Source organism: Dromaius novaehollandiae, chromosome 11 (assembly GCF_036370855.1).
Source record: "Dromaius novaehollandiae isolate bDroNov1 chromosome 11, bDroNov1.hap1, whole genome shotgun sequence".
Taxonomy (NCBI): domain Eukaryota; kingdom Metazoa; phylum Chordata; class Aves; order Casuariiformes; family Dromaiidae; genus Dromaius; species Dromaius novaehollandiae.
The window spans coordinates 20,231,014-20,254,258 of NC_088108.1; the positions used below are offsets into that span (position 1 = coordinate 20,231,014).

Consider the following 23,245-nt stretch of genomic DNA (forward strand, 5'->3'; position numbering starts at 1 on the left):
ACGTCCCCGCTCCCGTTGCTCGCGGGGCTCCCGGCTCCAGCCTGCTGGAGCAACCCAGATCCTGAGCCCCGAAGGGGAGAATCATCTGGGTGAAACACCTGCAGCCTAAATTACCACCGCAGCGCATCCACGGGGAACGGTCATGCCAGGCTGGGACGCATTTCACTAGCGGGGCAGTCACCAGGAGCAGCCCGCTGGGCCCAGGCAGTGAGGAGTTTGCTTCTGCTCCAGCCATAGTTTGCTGATTTATGTTTAAAACGCAGACAATTAAATTACATGGGAGCTGATGCTGCTTAATGCATAAAGGCACTGAAATGCCAGGCCTCATCAGGTTGCCATGTAAATCACCATGGTTAACTGGGTAATGGAGAGCACAAAATAACATGGGCTGAGCATGCGTCACCCAAAACTCCCTGGCAGCAGCAGAGCAAAGCGGCATTTTGTGAGGATGAGCAGGGCTGAAGGGGAGCAGCACCGCCAGCAGCACCGCCAGGCTCGGGCTGGCACGCAGAGCTGACGCCGGGCCCGGGGATCCCAATCGACGCACGTGTTTGGCGTGCTCCGAATCAGGTGGGGAAAACCCGTCTCCAGCAATTTACCCACCAAGCAGTTCAGGCTCCCGTGAATTAAAATCAATACAAATGATGGAACAGTAAGAAGAGAAGAAGGGGAGATGGAAGGAAAAGAAAATGCAAAAATAGGAAGATAGCACCAGGATGAGGTGCCTGGACCTTAGTGAGATGCAAGAAGGGGAGCGTGGGGCAAGGAGACTTCCTGCCTCAGGGTAGGCCCCTGGTAGCATGCTGCTGAGCTCCAGGCAGTTCCCTGTAGGGCAAATTTGGGAACTTAAGGTGCTGGCCCACCTTGCCCCTTGCCCCATGCCAGCCTGCCCTGTCCCCGACTCCAGCGCAGAGTCTGGCATCTGGGCCAAGCAGCTGCACCAGCAGAAAAGCTGACCCTGCAAAACATGTTGCTCCTAGCTTGGCCCCCAGCACAGGGTCCGATGAGTGCCGGCACGCGGGCAAGGGGGAAAAGCCATCCTTTCCCGGGAGCTTATTCCCATGGCTGATTCCTCGGCTTCCTGCTGCCGAGGAAGCAGACCTTCTGCAATCCGAAATGAGGCAAAGAATGCTCAGTCTTTGAAACTCTAACAAAGCCCAAATCAGTAGCCTGGAAAAATACCACTTATCACTGTGGTAGTGCCCACAGTAAAGGGGACACCCCAAGGGAGCGTGGGGGAGGATTTAACCCTTGCAGCTCCTGCAGCCTGAGTACTTGTCTCTGCAAGCTGATCCTTCTTTTAACATTGGTCCTCTTGCAGGGGTTTTATGTGCCTGAGCATGCAGCCATGTGCCGCAGTCAGAAGTAGCGGTGGGGGAGGAGGTAGCCGAAAGACTACTGCGCTGGGGACAGCGCGTGCAGAGAGGTCCTGCTCCGGAGGCAGCCAGCCCGGGCCCCTGCCCAGCCGGTGCAGCTGGCTCAGGGTCATGTTGAGAATAGTGCACTCTGGAGCCACTGCGGGATGGGGGGCTGCAAGCCCCTGACCAGACCCCCAGTTCCAGCAAGCCATTTAACAGCCAGCCTTCATATCAGGCACACAGCAGATATTGATTGAATTGACAAGATCAGCCACTACAGCCAGCCAAAAGGCCGAGAAGTGTTAGAGCAGACTACTGTCCACACTGTTAATAGCATGAGGACCCCTTAAAAATCATCATCCAATCCCTGCCAGGCTTTAACTCCTGAAGGGGGGGTCTTTGCTTCTCTCCATGCAGAAGGACTTGTCTGCTGTGCCATGTGGTGTGCAGAGGAGCTTAACCCGGGAGAAAAACAAAGACCGAGCTGAAGTGGTGCTGTAGGTGCTTCCTAAGTTGGGAAGTGCTGCCTGTGCAGGAAAAGCAGTGGTGGTAAAGGAAAACAAGGGACAACTGTCTCATACCAGGGTGAGGAGGGAGTGGCTGCAGGAGACCTTCCTGGATGAGGCCATCCCTCGAGAAAGGTCAGAGAAGAGCATTTGCAGATGTGACAAGGCGCTGAATGCTCTCTGAAACACAGGGCAGAAGCTACCAAATGAGCTGATGTAAAGCTTTGCTTCACTTGCCCTTTCTTAACACTTCCATTTCTGAGCACAGGACTTTTGCTGCTCATTAATTAACCCATTCCGATGAAGAAGCTTTTCCTGTGATATGTCATGGAAAATGCAATGTGTGCAGAGGGTGGGAAGGCATGGGAGACAAAGGGAGCAACTACTCTCACAAGGTTTTCTCAGCAGAAGCGAGGGAACGTATGGAGCTTTGGGGATTTCACGGGAAACATTAGCACTGTCAAAGGTCACCCATTTCTGCGAGAGCTCCACAATTCAAACAAACAGCCCTTGCAAGCCAATTAGCAGCAAATGTGACAGATCTGGATTCTGTTTATGTAGCATCTAGCAAACAAACCCAGATTCCAGCACCATCTAACACGGACACATGGGCTGGCAAGGCCACTGGGTTCATCTCGCGGCTGCTCCATGTATTTAATCCCTGTGGAGGTGTCAGGTCTTTTGCAGCACTACACACTGTAGCAGCAAAGGGGCTAAGAACACCCTGCAAATTACCACCAGTGCCATGATCATGTTCTCAACTGATTCTTGGGCATATAAAATTATCAGGCAGTAAATTTTAGCTGAAGAAAAGGAAACCCTTTTCCCACACAGAACACAATTACATAGTACAGTTTATTACCACCAGATGTTGTGGTAGCCAAGAGCACAAGCTGCTTCAAAAGAGGCTAGAAATATGAATGGGGCAGCAGATCCATCCCTAGCTACTGAGCTCAGGGGCCTGGCTGCAGTCTCTGGCTCGGAGCATCCCTGTGCCTCTCCGTGCCGCAAGCCAGGAACCTCTGCCATGGGAAAGTTCACGCTGCACATCCCTCATTTCTGAAGCCTCTTCCTTAGCATCTGCTGCTGGCCAGTGTTGGAGACAGAGTGGAGAGCCCAAGTCCTGAGCTGCTCTGGCCCAGCACAGACAGGCTCAGGCTCTGCTTACTGGGGCAGGGGCTGACTAAGAATAAACCAAGAGTAAACTGCACTCCAATGGGCACATACCAGTGAGCTGGCTGTGTGCTGGCAGGCAGACATCTGAGTAAGCGAGGGGTTAGATCCAGGCATCAGTCAAGCTCTCCTGGTTGGGGGTAACTACCTTCAGAGGACTTGGAGCTTTTTTTGAAATCAGTATCATGTGCAACAAGTTAGCCCATCCTCATGTCTCAGACTGTAGGCTAGAAAGCGTCCGTGCTTGTCGGAGGCTCTGTGGCAGACCTTAGGGATGAATTTTGCAGCACTGGGCTCCATGTGCCTTGGCTGGACTGGAACTGCTGGGGAGCAAGGGCTGAAACCTGGCACTCCATCCCTCCCAGCAAAACAGAGCAAAACCCCATCCCCGGTGTCCTGGCTAGGGCCTTTCTCCTCTGCACTCCACACAATAAAGCCTGACCTGGACTGCAAGGTGAACCAGTGCCCCACATGCAAACTCTTCCACACCCGAGGGCAAGGAAAATTGTTAAAACCTCTTTTTCACAAATTTAAATCTAACGTGCTGCTCCTTTGTCCACATCGCAAGTTGCTCAGTAGAAAAACCACATGGTGCTGCTGGATTAATCACTGCCACTGACTGGTGCCGTTCACACACATATCAGCCCAGCAGGAAGTAGTATTGAGCTTTGTCAGCGCAGAAGTACTTTTCAAATATACATATAACAAACCTAACATCAAAGATCCTGAAAGAGAAACTTCTTTCAGATGATATCCCAGGCTCAGCCTCTATAGAGCACAAACAGAAGGGATGAATGATGCTGGAAACAACAAAGAGCAGAAAATTGTCTCCCCTGGCTGAACTCAAGCTTAAAATCTAAAAAAGGAACTTATCTTGCTTTTGTCTCTGCTGAAAACCCACCTCCTGCCTGGGCAATACACTGTTGTTCGGGAGGCAAGAGGCAGCCGGAGAGATGGGTTGAAGCATGGTCAAGTTCTATTTACAACCCCTCAAATCTCCAGGGAAACAACAACAAGTAAGCATTTGCTTTGATGAGCCTATCCAAAACTCCATCATATTAATGTAATATGTTAATTAATAGTAATATTTTGCACTTCTGAGGTGCCTTTTATGCAATGATCCCGAGACAACTCTACCAACACTCATTCACAGACCTCCCACGAGAAGTGAGGTAAGTAAGGGTCTCATCTCTCCCTTCTAGATGATTAAATGGAAGAAGAGGGAATATGAGCCACAAACTGCACCAGAGATTATCTGGAGTCTGCCAGGAGCATCACGGTGGAAATGGGCTGTGCAGAAAGGTGCTCAGACACCATGCTGCTGCAACACGGCACAGCGCGCACAGGACGAGACAGGCGGCGGGAGAGCTGAGGGTCCTCGTGTAGGTGGGCAGCGGCAGCGACGTGCCCCGTGCAAACCCAGGGAGCTCTCAAGCAGTGCAGATAGAGAAATGTGCCAGGTAACCCTCTCGTCCTGTCAGAGCTAGCTGAAGTAGCTCAGATTTCAAATACTTGCTGCAAACAATTTCTGTGCCGTTTGCGGTGTGATTAATGTGGCAGAGCCTCGCTCTGAGAGGGACTCTCCAACAGGGACCACATCCCCTTTTCCCTCAGAGCACCAGCACCTCCACCAGTACCGCAGGACTACAGGCAACATCCCCCCTTGCAAGATAGCTGCGAGTCTGGGCCTTTGAAACGCAGAGCAACACCCAGCAACGATATGTCACTTAAGGAGAGGCATCCCCAGCCATTATATAAATTGCTGATTCTTCATTTAACAAGTTAGCATTAATATTTATTGCAGTATGTTCACAATTGTAAAGATCTTCATTTAAAATGTTTTGTGCCTCACACCCTGTCAGCAGGGAAAGCACTATAAGGCAGAAAACAGGCTTGCAGGCTCTAATGCAAAGTGATGGCTCTGACTTCAGAAGGGAAGCCTATTTCCAGCAGGAACATCTGCTCTCAGTGTGGAAACTGGGTACCTAATCGAGAAGGCTGGTAGCAGATGGAACGGGAAAGTTTCTCCTTCTCTTGTTGCAAAGCTGCGGAGACCAAGGTTCACCACCTTACCAGATTGCTTGCTGGGTGGTGCAGTCATCCCCATTTGGATCTCTGTGCTTTCTTATCTTCTTACTTCAAAGCAAGCAGGGGGAGGGGGGAGTGCTTTAATTGTTCTAACCAGCAAGAGCAACCCAAATTTAGATCTGGTGCCAGAAGACATGCTGCTGGTGGTGACGCAGTTTTCAATCTCTTGTATGCCTGTGGAATCACAGCTCGTCTGCTGTGAAGAGGTTTGCGTGGTCTGAATCACAGACGTCAGACAGCAGAAAAGGTGATAACTATCTACAAGTCGGGAGAAGGATGGAGGAGAGGGGACTGGTTGAGAGGAACCAGGCAAGGGAAAGGTGAGAGTACAGTGAAGCAAAATAAAGATTAAGGTGGAAAAGTGAGAACAACTTAATGCTAAGATCTGTTAAACCTCCCTCTTGCAAAGCCTTATGCAGGTGCTTAACTTTGCAGACTGTGAGTAATCCAATTAAAGTTGTTAAATCCCGCAGAGACTTAAATTCCGGGAATTAATGATAGCGCGCAAAGTTAAGCACATGCTTACTGGGTGAAATTGTGTGAAATAGTCTCCTTTGGAGAGGAAGCTTCATGACTTAGAACTTTTAGATGTGGAAAAAACACCATCAAATACATCAGGAAATAATCTTACACTGGGTTGGAAGAAGCGTTTGATGTGACCTAAAAGTCACTTCCATCTCTGACTTTTATTAGTCTGTGACAAGACTTAAAAGGTCATCTAGTCCACCCCTTTGCTAATGCAGGATTATTCCCAATGGCACAGTGCCTGTTACTTTGTCCAGTCCAGTTTTCAATGAAAAGCCCTGCAAAATTTCCTCTTACCAAGGACCATTATCCTTCCAATTCTAATGTGTTTCTTTTTGTCAATAGTTCTGTCAGCATAATGAAATCCTTACTGTGCTAAATTGCTAAAAAAGATCTAAAAGTCGAATCTTCTTCTAATATGACATGAAAGTGCTGGTATAAAAATAGGATTGTATTAGCGATTCTCCACTGTATTGTATTAACATCCTATTTCACTTAAGAGAGGCAGGACTGAATTATCTGCGGATTCTTCCAGCCACTACTTTTACAAAGCTGTGTATTTGGGGTTCAGAGCTGCATGACTTCCCATTAAAGAAATGTAAGAAAATCCTTTGAGGCATGCAAAATGCTGAGGCAGCAGTTTAAGGCATGTGCCAAGCACCGAGTCTAACACTGCTCTTCCTTGCACCCAAGCAGACTCAACATGCTCTGCAAGGCTGCCAGGGAAGCTCAGGCCAGGACCTGCAAGGGGCAACCGTATCTGGGAGGTCTGTGCCCCTCAGTGATGGACAGACCTCAGTGATGGATAGCGTGATGCGGAGCAGAGTCTGTGCCAGCGTGACGCGGAGCAGAGTCTGTGCCCGGGGGATTTACCAAGGAGAGAGGTTGAATCATTGGTCTGGGAGGCAGCAGGTCTTGCCTCTGCCACTGACTGTTTGCAATACTGGCCAAGCGACTCCCCACCTTATCCCTCACACTTTCCATTAGAAAAGAAGTGGATAATAGTCCTTTGTTTGTCGCAGGGCTTGTCCCTCCTGTCTGTTAAAGCTGTAACTTCATTGCAGATGGACTGTCTCTTTGTAGCACCTATACACAAAGGCAAGCACAGCTGGCTCCTTTACTGCTGTCAGGGCCCCAAAGCGTTACTGTAATAGAAACAATCAGAGCTGAAACGACGCCTTTCCCTTGTACCCTTTGTGCATTATCAGCAACAGCATTCCTCCCCTTGAAAGCTGCCCAGCGCTGCTGCTCGCCTCTGGCAGCACCGTGGCAGGGAGAGGAGCAGGAAGGCAGACGGGCAAGATTAGAGGCCCCAGGGGTAGAAGAAAGGACAGGCAAGCTTCCTCCTGATCAGATGGTTCACCTCCTCATTTCTTGCCAGCTGGAGAAGGGAAGCCACAAGGGAAAGATGATAAGTATGTACTAAGAAAAAGCAAGACTTAAATGTCCAGCATGGAGCCGAAGAATGGAGGTGGAGAGGGGAAGCAGGTTCCTGGTCCTCCCTTTGCCAGAGCTGAGCCCTGAGCTGACATAAGGGCAGGACACTGGCTGGAAAGAGCTGGTAGCGGAGACTGCACGACCAGAATAAAGTAGAAATGGTCATCTCTGGGCAATTTTGAGGGCATTTCTAGAAATTAAGCTCCCAGGAAGAAGACTGAAGCTCGAAGCACACTCACAGGAACAAAGACCCTGGAAACTTCAGGAGATCAGCCAAGGGCACAAAAAAAGTCAACAGGTTTGGGACTGGCACCCAAAAAAAGTGCCTCAGGAGGGAGCTCAGTCCGGCCAGGACAAGTAGAGCCCAACTAAGCGGAAAACTGAGGCCTTGTTCTGCGCTGTCTCAGCTGCCATCGGTGCCACAGCTCACGACAGTCACTGCGAAGTGTTTGCCTGCTGCTAGATGGCAAGTACAAGCCCTTCCCAATTGCACTGTTGGCTCAAACAAGCATTTAAACGAGAAACTGTACATGGCCCGCCCCATCAGAGTTTATGCAAGTTTAATACATTTTTGACACCAAAACTCAACAGTGAATTAACCCCAGTTCTGCTAAAAAACAAGTCTGGATCCTTTGAAGGTCCCCGAGCTTCAGCAAAGCTGTCGTTAGCATCACATTTACCAGGAAGCTGGAAAAACAATTTCATCGTGTTTCAGCTCTGTTCTAGTCACCATTCCCAGCATGTTCTGCAGTCATGCCCTCCCTGGAATTTACAGGGACTGATTTCTCCAACACATGTTCCATCGTTGCTATTCTTTTTTTTTATTATTATTATTATTTTACTGCATAACAGAAAACTATTGAGTAGAAAGCCAGTGGGAAGCCATAGCTATTGTATTTCTGGGTTAGTTCCTTATCTGCCGAGGAGTCCTTTTGTGATTCTGTTGAGGAAGGACATGCAGACAGTGCCTTTTATCACCAGCACGGCATCTACTGAATGAAAAGAGAGGCAGCAGGAATGCAGATGTGACGTTAAAGTATAAAAATCCACCATATGGTAAAGATTACTTCAGCTACAGTCTGGTCAAGATGTTGACACTTTGGTTATGAAAAGCAATATGTATCTCTCTCTTGGTGGTTTGTGTTCAAATTAAATGTTTTGTATCAGGCAAAGAACTAATAACAAGCCAGGTTTTCCCTTGACAGAAGAGTAGTAACAAATATGGAGTAATGTGAAAGCTGACTTGAAAATTACTATTCCCAAAGATGCAATAAATGTAGAGATAAGATTTGCTTAGAGGACTGGAATGAGATAAATGCTAAAGGTGCTGCTGGTAGGAAGACAGTCCAAGGGGAACAGGCAAAAGCAAAAAAAGTAGCACTTAAAAAACAGTCTGACCTGTCTACATTTTTGTTAACATAGAATACCTCACGGCTGCCACGTACCGCTTCAGTCTTCAACAAAATGCCGCTCCCTCCCTCCCTCCTCTAATTGCACGGAAGGAAACAAAGAGGAGGGTATCCAGGTTGAAACGTCTGTGCTGTCAAGCCAAAACAGCAAGATACGCCTTTTTCAATAACTTTGCCAGGGATGAGACACCCCACCACACACACACGCACACACACGGGGCACACGTACCGCCACCCTCCAGCACTGCCATCGCGTGCTCCCGAAGGGCGAAAGTCAGCAGGTGGGAGAGAGGAGCAGGGGGCTTGGACAGGGAGGGCTGATGGCCACCGACGTGGTGTATGTGAAACACCTGAGCTGCACCATGGTGTTTCTTCCACCTCAAGGTTGCAGCCAGGCAGGTAAAGCCCCAGTCTCCAGCCCAGGAGCAGCCAGCACAGAGCCCTCGTTTACCACCGGCAGGTAACAAGAGGGCTGGGGCAGCAGCGGAGAGGCAGCTTGCAGGAAGGCGCTGGTAGGCACCCCTTGCCCCAGGCGCGCCTTGCCCTCCGAGCAGGGAGGGCACGCAAACCCCGGCACTCCCCGCTCTTACAGCCGGGCAGACACGGACATGCCAATGGTTTGGGGCGACACAAAAGCACAATTACACCACCACCAAGTGAAATTCGGGAGCGCTCGTACCCGTGGAGAGCGCAGGTGAGAGCACCCCAGCTCAGCAGACGCTGCCAGGAGGGAGCAGCAGGTCCCATGGGCCACCCAGCACGGCCTCGCCCAGCAGCCCCGCTCCACCAGCCCACCCTCGGCCCCAGGGCAGAGCGGAGGCGGACGCTCGCGGGACCCCCGCCACACAGCAGCCCAGAGCGCTGAATATGGAGCAGCCAGCCCTTCCCTTGCTCCACGCTAAGGCTCCTGCGTTATCTCTGAAACGCACGTGTGACACATCGCTGCTGTAAAACCCAAACTGCTTATTTCATTGGGCTGCCTAGCAGGATGCCCGTTATACTTGAAAAGAGGTTTGGGCTTGTGCTACCTTTATGTAAACGCAGATTGGCCTGCATCTTAAATTGCCTTTGGTGGCTTCCCCTGTCGCCTTGATCTATTGTTGTAATGTTGCTCGGTTAGCACAGCGATGGCTTTGCCTCACAAAAACAGCCTAGTTTGTTCTTCTAACCAATTATATTCTGGAGGCATAGCAATACCAGTCTGGCTCAGACTAAAATAAACTTTGCACATCAAATATTTAATACCCCAAAGTCTCTTCCTGAGGCTACACCCAGAAGCAGAATTCCCTGCTTGCCGTGACGCGTCCCAGTGTAGATACAGTCCCATCCTGATGCGCGGAGATGTATGCACCTCTCGCCCTGCACATCAAGATGTCTTTCAATGTCTAATGTAAGTTAACAGCAGTTGCGATGACTTATTTAAGAGCAGATCAAGAAATATCTCAACTCTCTTTGGAGACTTCAAAAGCAACCAAATGCTACCAGTATCCTTCGATAAAGATACAGCTTATGATGTACCTTCTACCCCAGGGGAATTCCACTCAGCAGCCTCCAGGCAGGAAGCAGGAGGCACAAGGCTGTTGGAGTCTCATAGGGGTGCAGGAGGAAGCATCAATACCACCGGAAGGACAAATCAATTCTACTGGAGAAGTAGTCCTTATACCTAAATGCAGGCATGATCCACTTCCACTGCAAGGAGCAGTCCCTACAGCCCAGAGAGCTCCCTATAGAGGCAGAAGTACAGCTACAGAGGGCAGGCAACCCACATGCTCTGCAAAGCATGAACAGAAGTCCATCCAACATGTTAACTCCATAAAACACCACAATTACTCACAAACCATGGCATGCAAGAGCAAGGGGAGTACAACATGCCTTTTCTCCATGGCAGCAAGTACAGACATGGGGGGCCAGGAGGCCTGACCAACCAACGTGAGTTCGGATGCAGCCCACCGAGCTCGAAGAGGGGGGATCTGCTGCACTGGGGACAGGCACCAGCAAGAGGAAGAGGATGTGCAACCCGTATTGACCGCTATGTCCATGAGGACCACCACCCAGCGGGATGTCCCCAAAACGGCGTGCAGCCCCAGCCAAGGGGTGCTCCCTGCGTGCTGGGTCTTGAAGGGCTTGGTGGTGGCAGGAGCTGGCACCCAGACACAAGCCAGGCTTCCCCATCTGGTACTCACAAGCCACCGCCTCAAGCTCCGGACACTCAGGCGGGGAAAGGCCCCAGCCCTGAGCCCCCGGCCGCCTGCTTTTCAGCTGCCCACAGAGGAGGTCGGATGTGGTTGCTATGGCAATGGGAAACAAAAACCAGCAGATCTGCCTGCTCCGGGGGAGCCCGGCTCTGGAGCCTCGGTTGCAAGGGCTGAACTATCACGAGTCCCACCTGGTGCTGCGGAGCAGGAGAGGCTGTCGGGACTCACTTGCAAGCAGAGACGCCCCAGAGGGGGTGTCAGTAACTGTATTATTAATTGTTATTATTATTGCTGGGATAGCTGAAGGGAAGGGGAAATTCCCTCACTGCTGCTGAGTTGGAGCGCAGGGAAAAGGAGGCAGCGAAGGAACTGCCAGAAATCCTGAATTAGAAACCCTCCAGCTGTGCCCATACATTTTGAAGTGTTTATTTCCTCCGTGAGGAGAAAGCATCAGTGAAACTGCGCGGTACTCTGGCCTTTCTCTTTCTTTCCCTTTTTATTTGCTTGGCCGGTGAGGCATACAGCGCAGAGGGTAAGCAGCGCTGTACAAGGGGATCCCGCTCGGCTGCTGGCGCGACAGAGTGGCACCCCACGAGTCTCCAGCCTTTGCCAAGAGCCGGACCAGCAGCTGAGAGGATGGGGCAGAGGCCGCGGCAAAGGCATGAAGACCTCGGGAGCTGTGCTGGAGGGCTTGCAGCACCACTTGGGCCACGTTTGCAGGTTTGCGGCACCGCGGGGGATGCTCACAAGCAGCCTTTACATGCTGCCGTGAGCCTTATTTATACAGCCTTATGGATGGAGCATTACACAACAGATGAAACGTACTGAGCAATCAAGAGCCCGTGGGCTGTGCCGTACAGGTTGTATTCCATGTGGATTATTTTTGGCTTACTGCAGCATTACCATCCCTGCCCGAGGGAGCACGGGCCAGTTCGTACCAAGGATTCGCCTAGCAGATCCTCCTCCTGGAGAACTCCTTCCAAGAAAGCCGCAGGAGGCTCCTCTGGGGACAAACTCGCCTCCTGCCAGAGCAAGCCCTCCTTGCACGCGGAGCTGCTGTCAGCCCACTGCCACCCCATTGGGAAGGCTTTCACCACCTTCTCTTTAGCCACAGGATGGGCCAGAGCATGGAAAAAGCATTTAGGACCTGACAGCCCTCGCACAGTGCTGCTGTGTCCCAGACTCATCCTTGGGGCCATCCTGCCCTGCTAGCTGTCACCTAAGTCCTCAGCTTCAGAGCAAAAGGTGCACAGAGGTAAGGTGGGACAAGTAGATGCCCAAAGCCCGACTCTGAGCCACAGCACTTACTAGCACTGTTGCTGTTTGTTCCTGTGGGCATGAAACCCTGGCTGAGCCCAACAGGTTCGCCACGCACAAGGACATCTTGCAGCACACACAGTGACACCAGCACCACTACTCGCCTGGTGGAGTCTCGTGCAGTGATCAGCTCCAGGATGCCCCCATCTGCACCCCATCCCTGTCCTCCCAGGATGGACAGCCTCTCAGCCTTTGCACGTGCCTCCCTTGGGTGACAAACCCAGCAAGCACTGTCACATTTCACCTCATGGGAGGCTCAGGTGAGGTGGATTGGAGGTGCAAGAGAAGTGAAGTGGTGCCAAGCTTTGAAGGTCAGCACCAAAGATTGAAGAGGGAGCCACAGATGGCAGGGAGACACTGCCAGAGCTCCTTCTTTGCTGAGACACTTCACACTAAGCAGGACTACACATCCCAGCTGCACCAGCCATCGAACACCTGAGTGCTGCATCTTCATGTTTGTAAGCAGTGCTTTCACAACAGAGACAGCTCATGACAGAGATCAGCTTTGAGGGGGGTAATTCACAGATGGATTGCAGGCTTTCAACCGAAATTTAGAGCAGGAGGCTTGGGATCGTGTATGATTTACTAACACATACAGGTGGGACTGGTGCAGGAGGACAGCAGATGCAAAGTTCTTTAACAAAAACCTCGGGAACCGCTTCCTTGCTGAGACCAAAAAAGTTCTCCATCAACAGATGACATTTCCCTGAGAACTGGGGAACCAAATCTCCATGGTCAAAATCTCCACCCCAGGCTGATGTTGATAGGAAAATTGATACTGATTCACTGGGGCCAGGATTTCATCCTGTGATTTAAGCTTACTCCTCCAAAGAGAATAAGATCAATTTTACAGAGAATCAAATAGATAAAGAACAGCCTTTGAGTCTGTGTGCAGAAGAAGCAGGGGTGGGAAAAGGTTCTTTCCTTATCTGGAAAGAAAAAAGGCTAGAAAGGAACCTGGAGAATGTTGTTTGCTCATTTTTCCCTCTTCCAGTCAAAACAACTCCGCCTCTGTCTGGTCTCTCCCCGGGCACCACGGGAGCCGAACGGCACTGGGTTTCTAATAGCTGCTGCCCTGGAGCAGCCGGTGGCGCAGGGCTGGGAGAGGCTAGGAAGGGTTGGACGGCCTTCCTCGGCGCCGCAGCGGGTCTCATCGACTGGCCACCACCGCTTCCCCGGCAGCTCCCTGCGCCAGGGCAGCGTGCCCCAGCCCTTGGCCGGGTCGCCATCCTGCCCCTGCGCTGCCAGGGTAGCGCCCGTGACGGCTCCTGCGGGGCTGCCAGCGTCAGCACTGCCTCCAGCGCTGCAGCCGCCGGACGGGGCTCGTTGCAAAACCCTTCACGTGTGCAGAGACTGACATACACCCGCCCGTGCAGCGCCGGTCTGGGTGGGCACAAGAACCACTGGCAGGATGGGGACAGAGAGGGAGAGCGAGGGTGAGCCACAGAGCAGCGACGGTGCTGGGCGAGCAGAGGTCTGGGGCAGGAGAGGGGACAACAGCTCTGCTCAGCCCCAGCAGAGCAGGCAAGGGCCTCCTACAAGACGGGAGGCAGCAAGGGAGGGCGGGCTGGGCAAGGGGGCCAGCCCCACGGAGGGGCACGGAGGGCGACCTCCTGCCACGGCGCGAGGGCTGGCCGTGCACTGCAGGATGCAGCCCCGCAGGCGGCTGCCGGGGAGCCGCGGCCCCGAGGGGCAGCAGGCTGCTGCCCGGGATGGCTGCGCGTTTGCAGCGGCCGGCGAGCGGCTCCGGCGGTGCCAGCGATGTTGCCAGGCAACCCCCATCCCTCCTGCCCTGGAAGCTGGAAACCCTGGTGCCGCACTGCTTTCTCAGAGGTTTTATTATCGTAATTCCTTTTTATTTTGGCCTTGGAAGACAATTCATCACCTTCAGCCGGCACAGAAGGGCCTTGCCAGGGCTCCTGCTTCGGTCGCATGACTCCAGCGCTGTCAGAGCCGGCGCTGGCTTCCCTTGGGGCGACAGACCAAGCTGGAAGCGCTCCTGTTGGCTTCTGAAGCTTTGCAAGGACTTGGTCTCATGTACCTCTTTGACCTTCTCCTACCATGCACCTCAGCCCGGCCGGCGCCCCGGCAGCAGCGCCGGAGCCGGTCCCCTCGCAGCCAGCGCTCGGCCTCGTACCGTGGTCCTCCTCTGCCCCAAGGGAGCGGCGTGCACTCTGCAACTGTTTAACAGCAGTCCTGAGATGTTTTTCTTGGGGAAAAGCTCTTAAGCTTGATCAGCGATGGGGTTAATATTGTTTGCCATATGTCTCAATATTTTCTCTGTATTAACGGAAAGCGCCGTGGTAGGATTTTCGACAATAGTACTTCAATTTTTCTTTTTTTTTATTAAACCAACAGGTTGGAATGACTGATCACGCTGCAGCACGGTAGCTACCAAACGTCCCGGGGACCCCCACCAACATCATGAGATGTACGCTGAAACGCAGCATGCGTCCCCGAAGAGCCACCCTTCCTCGCTGAGCCCATTGCTCGCCAGCGTGGGCAGCGAGGCGGCCGGGAGCCCGGCAGGGAGCTGCGCCTGGCTCGGGGTGAGCGCGGTAATTGTACACCTGCCTGTGTTTGCTTCCCTGATGGCTCTTCGGGGACTTGGGTTACATCACTTTCAGAAGAAAGACAACAAAAACAAAGCAAAAACCAGATGCAAGTTAAACAAGTGGAAGTCCCACTGGGGCCGCCGGTGAAGTTTGACTCTTGTTTCAGCCCAGGGCGAGCGACGGCACACGGAGCTACGCGACAGGCAGCCAGGCCGGTGCTTGCCCCCATCACCGCGCGGGAGCGGAGGCAGGATGCAGCCCCGGGAGCCCGGGTTCGGCCGCTCGGGCCTGGGCGCTTAGCACCTCTGCGCAGCTCAGCAGCAGGCGCCCCGTACTCCTGCAGCCTGCATCCCGCGCCGGTTCCCAGCACCTCCCTGTCCCGGCGGGCGGCCGGAGCTGGGAGATGTCCCTGTGCTCACGGGCAGCTTGCCCGGGTTGGGGCCCTTGCCACCTCCTTTCCCGTCTGGGAATGCTCTCTGCATTCGTAGAGCCACATTTCAAACAGATACATACACATATGTAATTTGTTCTTTTTTGCACTATGCTTTCAGGCCTTTGATCCCTCCAATTTATTTGTTCCTGTCTTTGTGGACTTAGTAGTCAAAGTATATGATAACTCATTGCTTGTTAATCCAATTTGGCTGTATTTAGATATTCCAGTTTGACATCAAATATAATATAACGTCCAGAAGAAAAAGAAATGAGATCTGCGTCGCTGAACCAGCTCTGAACCTTGGCCGGGTGGCTGCTTTGTGCCTTAATTTATTCCGTCTCTCCGGCTCCACGGAGCTGCTGGAAAGCCCTCGCCGGCGGGGCGGCCGACGCGCTGCGTCCTCACCTGCTCGCGGCATGGACCCACAGCCAGGCCCAGCGCCGTCCCGCGGGAAGCGGAGGCCAGCACCGCCGATCTGCATGGGACAAGCGCGCTGGCTCTCGATTTGCCCCGGTTTCGGCGGGACCGGCACCAGGAGCCCATCAAAGCAAACCCACTTAGCCGTATTTAACCAAACACTTACTTTCCATTTTATTCAATAATTGCCTTTAATACTAAAATGCATTAGATGCCCAAAGCAGAGAAAAGAAAATCACATTGAGGTGGAAAACAAAGTTCTCATCAGATAAAAAAAAAACCAACGTGGCAGGTACACCATTTTGAAACAGAATCGTAATAATTTAATAAAGCTGCTTTATCATCTTCATAAAATAGACAGAATGGTGATTTTTTTTTCCATTTTGTTGTTTACAATGATTCAATCACTGTGAAAATGTACATAACATACATATTAGCATATACAACAATTTATTCTTCATATAGTCAGCAACGGAGACACCATGGTGAAACGTACCGCACTTCAGTCCCACCGAGACCCTGCCCGAGGTTGACAGGTGAACAGTGATGGTGTCATCAGGCTGGTTTTCTTGCTCCGGGAGCTCGTCCGAAGGTGTGACACCTTCTGCAACTAATACCCTTAGCGTCGGAGTAGTGCAAGGAGGTATTTGTTGCTGAAAACCGGTTTGCATTAGGTCTGCTCTTTGAGTTTAAAGGTTATATCCCAGCTTCGATCAGCTGAACATCAGCTGATGCCAAGAGCGACTCCATCTCGCCAGCACCTGCAGTGGGCTTGGCTGGGTTTTTCCCCGAAGGTAACTGCAACTCACAAGTTGGATAAAAGATTACCTGTAGCTGCAAAAGCAGCTGTAGCAACGAGGTCATCAATTTTCCCCAATGACAAACAAATGTGTTTCCATTCATAATTAGAATTTTTTTCCCCCAAGAAGAATTTCAACATATTAATCAGACAGTGTGTTCTTTACAAAAGCAACTTGTTTCCTATCTTTTTTTTAAAAAAAAAGGCGGGGGGAACTCACTTCGGCACAACGTGTGATGCGCAGGCCACCTCCAGCTTCACAACACAACAGGGAACTGCAACCACCTCCTCAGGACAACGCGTCAGGCACTGGGGGGGTTTCTTCCTTCCCCAACCCCCCGCCACGCTGCATCGGCACAAAATCGAACCCCGGCGGCCACGGACCGGACAGCCGGGACGGGGAAACCCGGGGGCGAAGGCAGCTGGGCTGGTCCCCGGCGTGGGGAAGCACCGGCACAAGCAGCGGGTCCCCGCCGCGCGGCACAGAGAGGCTGCACGGCTGCGGCTCCTCCGGGTAAATGGGGGAGCGGAGCAAGCTTGCCCCAAGGAAACCAACGGATACAAGTGATTTTCCTAAACCAATGCTGAGGACAGGTCTGAATTATGAGCGATTACGTTAATTATATCTTAAACCATAAGAAGCGCCTACCCTGCAGCCTTTACATTTTTGCATGGCCAGTTTTGACGCAACTATTAAGGGAAAGAAAAAAAAAGCGAGAGACTGCGATTCGCCCAGGAGCCCTGAACTCATCTCAAATGACAGAGAGGGACAGTGACAGAAACAGCAAAATATTCAGGAGAGGGAAGGGCGTCGCAGCCCTTTCCCAGTTGCGCTCTCGGCCCTCTGCTCCACGCAGCGACGACGTGTCGGGGACATGCCTCCATCCGTGCCGCGGCGCAGGTCAGGGCAGGCAAAACTGTTGTTTAAACAATTTTCTTGGAGGCATAAGGGTTTACTGACCTCTTTAATGCCCCCTTTTAATACAGAATTATTTCACATTCTTTCTCGGCTGTGCTTTTATTTGGAGTGGCAAGCAACGTTTCCTCTGGGTAAATTAGAGAAATGTTTCTTTTTTTTTCCCCCCCTTCCTTTTCAGTTAGCATCTATTTTTCATCCCAACCACGATGGCTGGTGGTGGCAGCACCATAGGCAGAGGACAACACTCGGGCAAAATTAAGGGCTGGTGCTTCCCGGGCGCTGGGGACCCGTGCCCATCACCATCCTGCCAGGCCCCGCGGTGGCGGGACGGCTCTGCAAACCACCTTGCACCCACGGGGGTAGCGCTGGGGGTGATCAGCCTGGGGCACCAAGCAAGCATCTTCCACCCAGCAAACGCATATGTCACATTTTCCTGAATAAAGCCAACCGAAGCTGACCGAAACAGGCAGTATCACATTAAACCCAGCCTAACTGTGGCAGAAAATCCGGTTACTTTAAGAACATCAAGGCAGCCTCCTTCTTCTGTCGCTTGTGTTATAATAATACATCTGCTTGCAAAAAAGGGGGGAAAAAAGCATCGCAGCCGCACAGCCCCCAGCAGGCAGCACCGCTGGGACAGAAAGAGCACAAAACCGCTCTCCCGACTTCCCAACGAAGGGGAAACCCTGGTGCACTTCGAGGAGGGATACATGACGTCACATTAACTTATGGGATTGGGCCTGAATGAGGTAGCAGTAATCAACACCGGAGAGGGAAGGCTCACTAATCTCACCAGAAGAGCTTTCCTTGCAGGTTCTCCTCAAACTCCTGGCGCTATCAAGCGGCTCTGATGACAAACTGACTGAGGACCTGTCTCAGAACAGCTACAAGTTCAGACAGGACCAATTTGCCCTAAGGAACCAGATTAGTTGAGCTTATTTGATTTTGAGGATAATAATGACTGGAGCTTGTTTTCTTGTTGACATTTTTAATTTAAATAAATCAAAGTAAAAAATATTTTATCATGATATGTAGACCTAGAAAGACTATTTCTCTAGAAACCACTAATTTCAACTTGCTGGTACAGCAAACATTGGCAAGAGCTATATATTTTCCCTTCCATAGTCAATTTTAAATTCTATGAAATCTGTCAAGTGAAGGGTTAATAATAATAATACACTAATCCTCCTACCTTACTCTTACCTCACTGAGGAATTATCACTGCCAGAGAAAAGAGAGCTCCGAGACCCCTTTTCTCTCTCTCTCTCTCCCTTCTACAAATGGCTATTAAAGTAGCTCAATTTTTTAAATCAATTTTATATGAGTAAATTTGTACCCACACAAAAAAGTCCTTAATTATGAGAAAAAATAATGAATTGCTTTCATTTTTTCTCCATTAAGAAGGCACATTAATTGAATTAGTAGTGTTGTTACATATCACCTGTCTGCCCCTAAATTAACATCACTATTGCTCGTTCTGTATTTATTTATGATGCAGGAATAAAAAGAAATCAGATCACTAAAATCCATGCCATGATAACATACATACACGCACATACTTAGCATAATCATGATTGAGAAATGCTGACTGGGAAGTGTGTGTCTAATTGAGAAGGTAATTTAGATCTCTTAAATAATTTCATCACTTTGACTTTGAAATGACTAGAGACAGGGAATATCTAAATCGGGAAGCTAAAAAAAAACTTCTGGAAAAACTTTCCATGCATTGCCTTGAAAGCAGGCAATAGAAATGGGTCTTGGAAAAGTTCAGCACAGTGCAACCGACAATTCAGGCAGAATTTTCCCCCAAATGACTTCCTGTAATGCCCTGTTACTGCCCTGCAAGAGCAGGTGAAGGCTGCAGGGGATGGTGGGGCCTGGAAAAAGCACTTGCTCCTCTGGGTCTGAAAACTGCAGGTTCCCCAAGGTTTAAATAAGATGATTGTGGGTTTTTTAAAAAACTTGAAAGCCTTTTGCCATCACTAGACATACAGTAATTTGCAATATCAAATACAATAATAGTACAGATAAGCATGTGACAGCAAAAGGATTCATAAATGCAGGGGTGTCCATAGCAAAATAGCAACATCTTAAAATACAAACAACTTTGTGTTGGGTAAATATTAAAATTCACTGAACTGTAATTTTAAGCAGTCATGAACAAGAAATGGCCATCCTTTTGCCTAGACTACAAAAAGGCCAGGGTGCTTACTAAAGAGGTCCGAATAAGGAATTTGCAATTCAATTCTTTACAAGAATGGAAATTTGTATCAGTTTTGAGATATAAAAATATAGAAATTCAAAGTACGTAACACCTAACACTTCTGACAACCGAACAGGTCTCACCTCTGCCCCCTACCACTTCCAGGTGAACGGAAAAACAAGCTAATTTGCTCCAGCTGAACACCCCTGCTGCCTGTTGAAACAAGTGGGATTGTCACATTAACAATAGCTTCATTTATAAACAATACATTTAGGGAAAGCTTTTAAATACAGCAATCTGTGAACCATTGGTAAGCAATAAAAACAATACGCGCTAGGAGTAGCGTGGTTTCTCCTTGCTTTACAGGGTGCTGCTCAGAGGACGATGTCTTTTAGTCTCTTCACTCCTGGCGAGTCTTTTTCTCTACATTCTTGCAGAAGTGGGTTAACCTCATGCAGGATATTTTCGCTGTCCGCCCCCCGGGGCTCTGCCTCCGTGGGCCGGGAAGGGCCAGTGTTCCCGAACGGCTCCAGGTCGCGGCTGCCCGGGCAGTGCGCGATGCCGTACGGCACCGAGGGTTTGCCGGACAAGGGGCTCTTCAGGTGCAAGGGCGAGGTGACGGGGCTCACGGCCTCGCAGCCGTTGCCGGCCTCGCGGACCGCGCCGCTCGCCTTGGGGCTGCAGACGGGCAGATCCACTGTTCTTTTGCCTTTCGGGTTGCCGGCCCGCTCATCGGCGACGGGCTCGCTCCCTTCTTTGCCGAACGTCGCAAAAGTCCTTTTTGTGCTACAGTCTTCGTAAGGCTCTGTGTCCACAGTGGTCGCCTCTATGGAGAGCGCGATGACGTTCCTCCCGCGCTCGGGGGACTTGGCGCGGCTGGGGACCGAGGCTCGGGGCATCCAGCACCGGTCCGAGTGGCCCAGGATGCGGCACTCCTCCCTGCAATGAAATCCTTCGCTCTGATCTGCGTGAAGAAAACACAACGGCTTGTGAAACGGGTGACCCTGCCTTGGCGGAAGCCGCCCCTACGGAAAGCAGCCCCGAAGCCCCGGTGACGGGCAGGGCACGCGGGGCCTCCCTAGGAGGAGAAACGGTTTGCAGAGCCAGGCGTTGCCTGTTATTCCTACCTAAACATTAGTGATTTTACAGCAAACAGCAATCATTTTTAAAGCAACGCTCGGAAGAGGGATTTTTACTGCCATTTTTCTGCTATTCCAGACACTGGAGTTCAATTTCCAACAGGTTGTGTGTCATCTGCTTTTTGCTGCTGCTGCTGCTGCTGACAGACCGAAAACCTAGGGGAAACAAGTTACGATTGGAAATAAATTAAAACAGGTTTGTCCCACGTGTCAGGCTGCTGAGAGTCAGCGGTTTTTGTTTTTAGTAACCAGCGCTGAAAGCCAGCACGTTTTAAACTTGGTTTGACATGACATTTAAGCCTGGGTTTTTGGAGAAGGGGGAAGGGAGTGGAGGGAGGAGGGTGTTGCTTTTTTGTTGGTCTGTTTTTACTTTTTGCGTAATCCCCACAGGCCTCCCACACAACAGCGGCTTTATAAATCTCCACGACGGCCTGTTCCACTGAAGATTAAATGTGTCATTTCCAGCACTAGATCTTTATTCACCCGGGAGTTATAAAGATCCCTGCTCTGCCGGCTGACTCCGAGCTTGGGGCTGTCCCAAGACCACTCTGCAGGGCTGATAAACGCAGCGCTGCTCGGTCCTTTCCGAGGACCTCTCGTCCCTCGCTCAACATCATCCCCCGTCACGGACGGATGAGCCGGGGCCCAGGGAAGCAGGCAGGCTCAACCAAGGGCAAAGCTGGAAATCAAATCCGGGAGTCTCAGCTTTCCCAGCCTTTGCGGAGCACTAGACCGTGGCTTCCCACCAAACCATCACATCCCCCTGGCTCCTTTTCAATCCCGGCTTACGCCTTCAGCTTTTCCTCCACTCGATAAGAATTTGTAATTTGCAGATAGCCCAGTAAAACCCTCATAAAGCACAAGCTTTTCATACGCAAAGATGTAACTCATTCCTATCGTAATTTATACACCAGTAAAGTAGCAAAGCAGTGTTAAGAATTAATGCTAATAACAATAAAAGAATGCATTTGGTCCTTGTCGGTTTGATGGATTGAACCTCGCAAAGGTGCAGACTCAGCCTTGGTTTGCTTCCTGTCCATTTGAAAACAGTTCATTTTGATGCTTTGTACCTCTGTGTATATAACCTGAGCTTTCCAGCTACATTGGTATTTCCACCACATTCGAGCACTAGGGCGGCTGATAAAAATTCTCAGCACATAACACAATGCACCAAAATATGAGCAGCTTAACACTTACAGAGAATAAACGAGTAAAAGGCAGACCTAAAAAAAAAAATTTTTTTTTTTTTTAAAGGAGAAGAAGCCAATTAATTGAAAAGCTATGGGTAAAACATAAGCTATTTCTCTACATCAGAGCAGCGACCCGGTCGTGCGCAGCACGAGGCTGGGTGGCTTGGTAGGAGGTCTGGGTTTCGGTAGTCTTCTTTACAGCAGTTTTAGGGAGTGATGCTCTGAGCCTTACATGCAGAACAACCTGCACCAAGATCTAAAAGCTGATGCTCTTACACTTTGATTCTGTTACTTTCAAGCACTTGGGCTAAATAAAAAAAAGAAAAATTGCCCAGAAAGTGTTGCTGTCTGCCTATTTATCCACAGCTTAACTTCAAAAGGGTGCTATAAGCATACAAAGTTGTGCAGTCTAGCTGTGATAGCAAAGGACTTGGTAATGGCCAGAGGGGGTACAGAAATATCTTGGGTTCTAATCCCCGATGAGACACTGATTTATTGTGCTGTGTGACCTTGGGCTCCTGGCTGGAACACACATCACTTCAATCTGTTAGCAAATATAAAACACTGGATCTCAGCACACCCTGGGCTGTCTAGTCCAACACGTAAGTGCACGGGGGAAACCTCTGTTCCTTCCCCATCCAGGCAGTCCTGCTAGCACTGTGAGCGCCACGTACCCCCATCCACACAGTCCCCGCAGTGAGCGCCAAGAGCAAAGGCAAATCACGCTCCATTTTGGCAGAGTTCCTGTGGTTTTGTTTTGCCTCAACCTATTTATTCCAACCTGGCACATTTCATGGTTAAAAATGGATCAAAATCTTCACTGATTATTGCAGTTCATGAGGACCTTCCTCAAACCCAAAGGGATCCTTGCTTTGAGTGCGGTTTTAGTAAGCACTCTTGGCCAGGTGTTCAGGAGATAAACCTCTTTGGGCACCAAGATGCTTGTCTACAGATCACAGATGAAACGTAGGCTGGCGAAGAGATGGAAAGCATTACGTTACATTCTACCAATGCAATCTTTTATTTTATAAAGGGAATGCAACAGCTACGAAAGACGCTTTGCTGGCAGACAGAGCGACAGGAGTCACCACCCAGCCACAGAGCTTCAGACAGCGAGCAGCTCCACGGCGCATTTTGCCTCCCTGCCCTGATCCCCACCGTGGCTCTGTGTTGCGGAGACACGTCCTGCTCTCCAGGCCACGTCCCTGGCCTCTCCGGACGGGCCACAGGTGACAGGACCTGACCTGGCAGCAGCCTACAGGGACCAACGCAAGCACTCAACAGCAGCCACTTCTGCTTGTCAGAGTGGAGATCTTCGACTACCTGCCTCGCTACCCTGTTAACCTTGTATTGACGTAAAACACTTTTTATGCCATAAGCACACCCTGTTGATGCACATAAACACCCCACCGCATCTCTGCTATCACAGGCCCAAAGGAGGCAAACTCAAAGGGGTTCTAAATCCTCCAGCAGGCCAGGATGACAGTGCTCCAGACCCCCAGGCTGCTATCTCATGTCCTCCTCGGCCAGCACGGGACAAGCACCGGTGCACAGGAGGAGCCGTGACCCGCAGCACGCGCCG

General features: G+C 50.8%; 1 protein-coding gene across 3 annotated transcripts in view; it reads right to left on the reverse strand.

Annotated features, from left to right (window-relative positions):
* Positions 1-15,562: 15,562 nt before the first annotated feature.
* The window catches only part of PCDH19 (protocadherin 19), a 69,411-nt gene continuing 61,728 nt past the window's right edge, over positions 15,563-23,245 (reverse strand). For 2 of the 3 annotated variants that reach the window (XM_026111060.2, XM_026111059.2), the window contains exon 5: positions 15,563-20,298. In XM_026111060.2, the coding sequence (XP_025966845.2) occupies positions 19,709-20,298 (590 nt within the window). In that variant the 3' untranslated portion in view covers positions 15,563-19,708. Of the gene's footprint in view, positions 20,299-20,461; positions 20,630-23,245 lie in introns of all 3 variants that reach the window. The other variant, XR_010391075.1, reaches the window with a different exon arrangement.